At 43.9% G+C, this 3,082-nt stretch overlaps 1 protein-coding gene across 2 annotated transcripts in view; it reads left to right on the top strand.

Moving 5' to 3' along the window:
• SORD (sorbitol dehydrogenase) overlaps positions 1-2,671 on the top strand; it is a 26,613-nt gene extending 23,942 nt beyond the window's left edge. For both annotated transcript variants that reach the window (XM_019533216.1, XM_019533215.1), the window contains exons 7-8: positions 236-357; positions 2,109-2,671. In XM_019533216.1, the coding sequence (XP_019388761.1) occupies positions 236-357; positions 2,109-2,274 (288 nt within the window). In that variant the 3' untranslated portion in view covers positions 2,275-2,671. The remainder of the gene's footprint in view (positions 1-235; positions 358-2,108) is intronic.
• The last annotated feature ends 411 nt before the right edge of the window (positions 2,672-3,082 follow it).

Here is a 3,082-nt window from a genome sequence, read left to right as displayed (position 1 = left end):
CCCCAGTGCTCCTTCCTGCCAATGGCAGGGGGTCGGACTAGATGATCTGTCCAGGTCCCTTCCAACTCATGGATTCTCTGATTCTATGATTCCTCTTTGCCCTGAGTTTCTTATGGCTGTAGGGATTTAATACTTTTTATAGACTGCCAATAGGGCTTTGCAGTAACAACTGACACTGCCTTAAGAGCAGCAAGAAGGCATTTGTATTTATTTTATTTCTTTTATTCCTTCTCAGGCCACTCGTTCTGGAGGGACCCTTGTCCTGGTAGGGTTGGGGCAGGAAATGGTCACTGTCCCTATTGTGAATGCTGCTGTGCGAGAGGTGGATATCAGGGGAATATTTCGCTACTGCAACACGTGAGTACTGTGCAGGACTCCCAGCGAAACTGCTCCCTAGTGCAGTCTTCCATAGGAGACCAAGAATTCACTTGTCCAAGTGAAGATGGAATTGGAAGAATCCCCTTCACTGTTTGCATCTCTGACCATTAAGTTACAGGGCAGCGAAAAGCATCACCCTAGCAGAGCAACTCCCTGCCATAGTGAGGCAGTCTGTTACAGCCTGACCAGTGGTGTGAAGAAGTTTTAGACTCCCTGCCGTAACAAACAGTATAGATAGATAGGATCATAGGAATGTAGGTGTAGAAGGTACTTCATGAGGTCATCTAGTCCAGCCTCCTACTTAAGGCAGGATCATTTCTGACTAAACCATTTCAGTCAACACTTATACGACAATGTAACACATGTCAGGATTGAATGATATAAACTGTTAAAATGTAATTGTTACATGGGCATATTCCTATATTGGTTTCCTTCCCGATTAAAGTTACAGTGATTTATCTCACTTACTGTATGTTCCTGTAGTATGAAACTCCCCCTCCCCCTTTTAAAGCATTTAAAAGTTATGCTCATCCACAGCTTCAGATATCTATAAATCTTTGATCACAGAATTCACCAGCTCTATTCATATCCTGCTACATTGCACTTAGTAACCTCTTGAGTCAGAGAGAGAGATGGTAATTATCACACTGGTTAAATCCAGGGATGGCGATAAGATTCTAATGCTTTGTGTTCTGTAACACACCGCATCCTGACTGCCACCCTGGTGATTTTGCCCTTACTCAGAGCTGCAGTTTCATAATTCAGCTTTCCTTTTTGAGTTTGTCAAGAGAATTGTGTCATTCGTGGTTATTTCAGTCTGAACAAATACCTGAATAAACGGTTAGTCTTTATCTGTGCTAGAGCTAAAATTGTGTATGAACCAGTTTGGAGCGCTGTCTTGTTTTATGAAATCATGTTGATGGACCTGCTAATGTGATTTTCCTCGCACATGCATAAATACGGTTCAGTCACACAGGTGGGATGGACTGACCTGTACTGTCATCTATCTCTTGGCCTTACTGATTTGACAGGCCTGGCTTTAGCTTCTGTGTTGAGCTTTCGAGCCAAGTCCAAGTCCCATTTCATTTTTGCATGTATTAGTGGCTCACATAGCTCTGTAAGTGCAAATTTTGGCACTTAACCAGCTTCTAGAGCCAGCTGTGGTGTAATATAGGTGCCCAAGTATACGTGGACTGAGGATTAAGGCACTTACCCAAGGAGCATAAGACCCAGGTTCTAGAAGGGCTTGAACTTGTATCTCCCACTTCCATCAGGCATGGCACAGAACACTTGCCAATCCTCTCAAAGCTGATCCACTGAGCATCCGAGGGGTGAAGATAGTGATTCTCTGACAGTACATATGTGAAAGACATACAGGACTGGGCCTTAAAAAATTGCTTATGGCCTGTTTATCACAAGTAACTTTCTTGATACTAAGTTTCCATGAGAGGAATTGCTTGTAGTTGGTACACAGGACAATGGGTGGGGAGATGGGCAGGGATCCAATTTCATCAAGGTTTGACCCATGCTGTGAAGAGGTTTGAGAGTCCCTGCTTTCAGACAGGGTATGTACCAACTTTGCCAAGCCCTCCCTTCCTCTCATTAACTCTTTCTGTATAGTTTAGGGATGTTTGATTTCTCTGCAGGTACGAAGATTTTCTGGCTGCTATACATGGTCCCTCCCTCTAAGGGCTAACCTCATTTTTTTTCCATTCTGCATTCTCTTCCAGGTGGCCCATGGCAATTTCTTTGCTTGCATCCAAGAGAGTGAATGTTAAACCCTTGGTTACACATCGCTTCCCTTTGGAACAGGCTCTAGAGGCCTTTGAGACCACCAAGAAGGGTGTGGGAGTGAAAGTCATGCTGAAGTGTGACCCCAACGATCAGAATCCTTGAAATAAAGTATAGTATTCCTCCCCCATTATATCACCTGGAATGTTATGCTTGGAGGAACAAGGATGTAGTCACACTGTGTTATGAGATAACTGTATAACAAGGGTGGAGCACACTGTAGGAGATAAGGTTACAGGTAGGGAAACTGACAGGTTTATATGCACATAAATATGATCCACTTATATACTAAACAGATTTGAAGCATAATCTTCTCCCAGATCCACATGGGAAATCTCAGCCCATTCCACCAACTAACACAGGTCTCTTATGGATCCAAGATGCACCTTGCACCTTGCTCCCTAGGAAGACATTGATTCTGAAAGCAGGAAACTTATCTGACACCTGAGAGCCATTTCTCAGACTGGTACTAAACTTTCACAATAAAAGATGCTGGAAATGCTCCCTGATTACAGACTATTTCTTAGAACACTTGGTTGTTGGTTCTTATGGACTTTGTAATTTAAGGACTGTGTCCACATTTTGACCTGCAATCCTTCCTGCTCTGTGGGTCAGTCCTCATGGTACACTCTTGGTGGTGTCCAGAGGCACTGAGACCTTAACATGTTTAAGTCCACGTCAAAAGCCCAGGTGAATGGTTGTCAGGGTGGGATGGCCCAAGATCTGGCGTAGTGACAAATTTTAGCTGCCTTCTTATGCCAGCAACTGGATACTAAAAGGAAGTGGTGGGGTTCCCCGATATACCTGGTACACAGCCACGAGGGTAATGGTGGCCACATGTACTATTATGATGAGACTTTTGAACAAACAAGGGAGATTGGTGCAGTGGAACTTACTCACCACCTGCAATGGT

The sequence above is a fragment of the Crocodylus porosus genome, unplaced genomic scaffold, assembly GCF_001723895.1.
Source record: "Crocodylus porosus isolate Cpor-Errol unplaced genomic scaffold, CroPor_comp1, whole genome shotgun sequence".
Lineage (NCBI taxonomy): Eukaryota > Metazoa > Chordata > Crocodylia > Crocodylidae > Crocodylus > Crocodylus porosus.
This window is presented reverse-complemented; position numbering and strand designations above follow the sequence as displayed.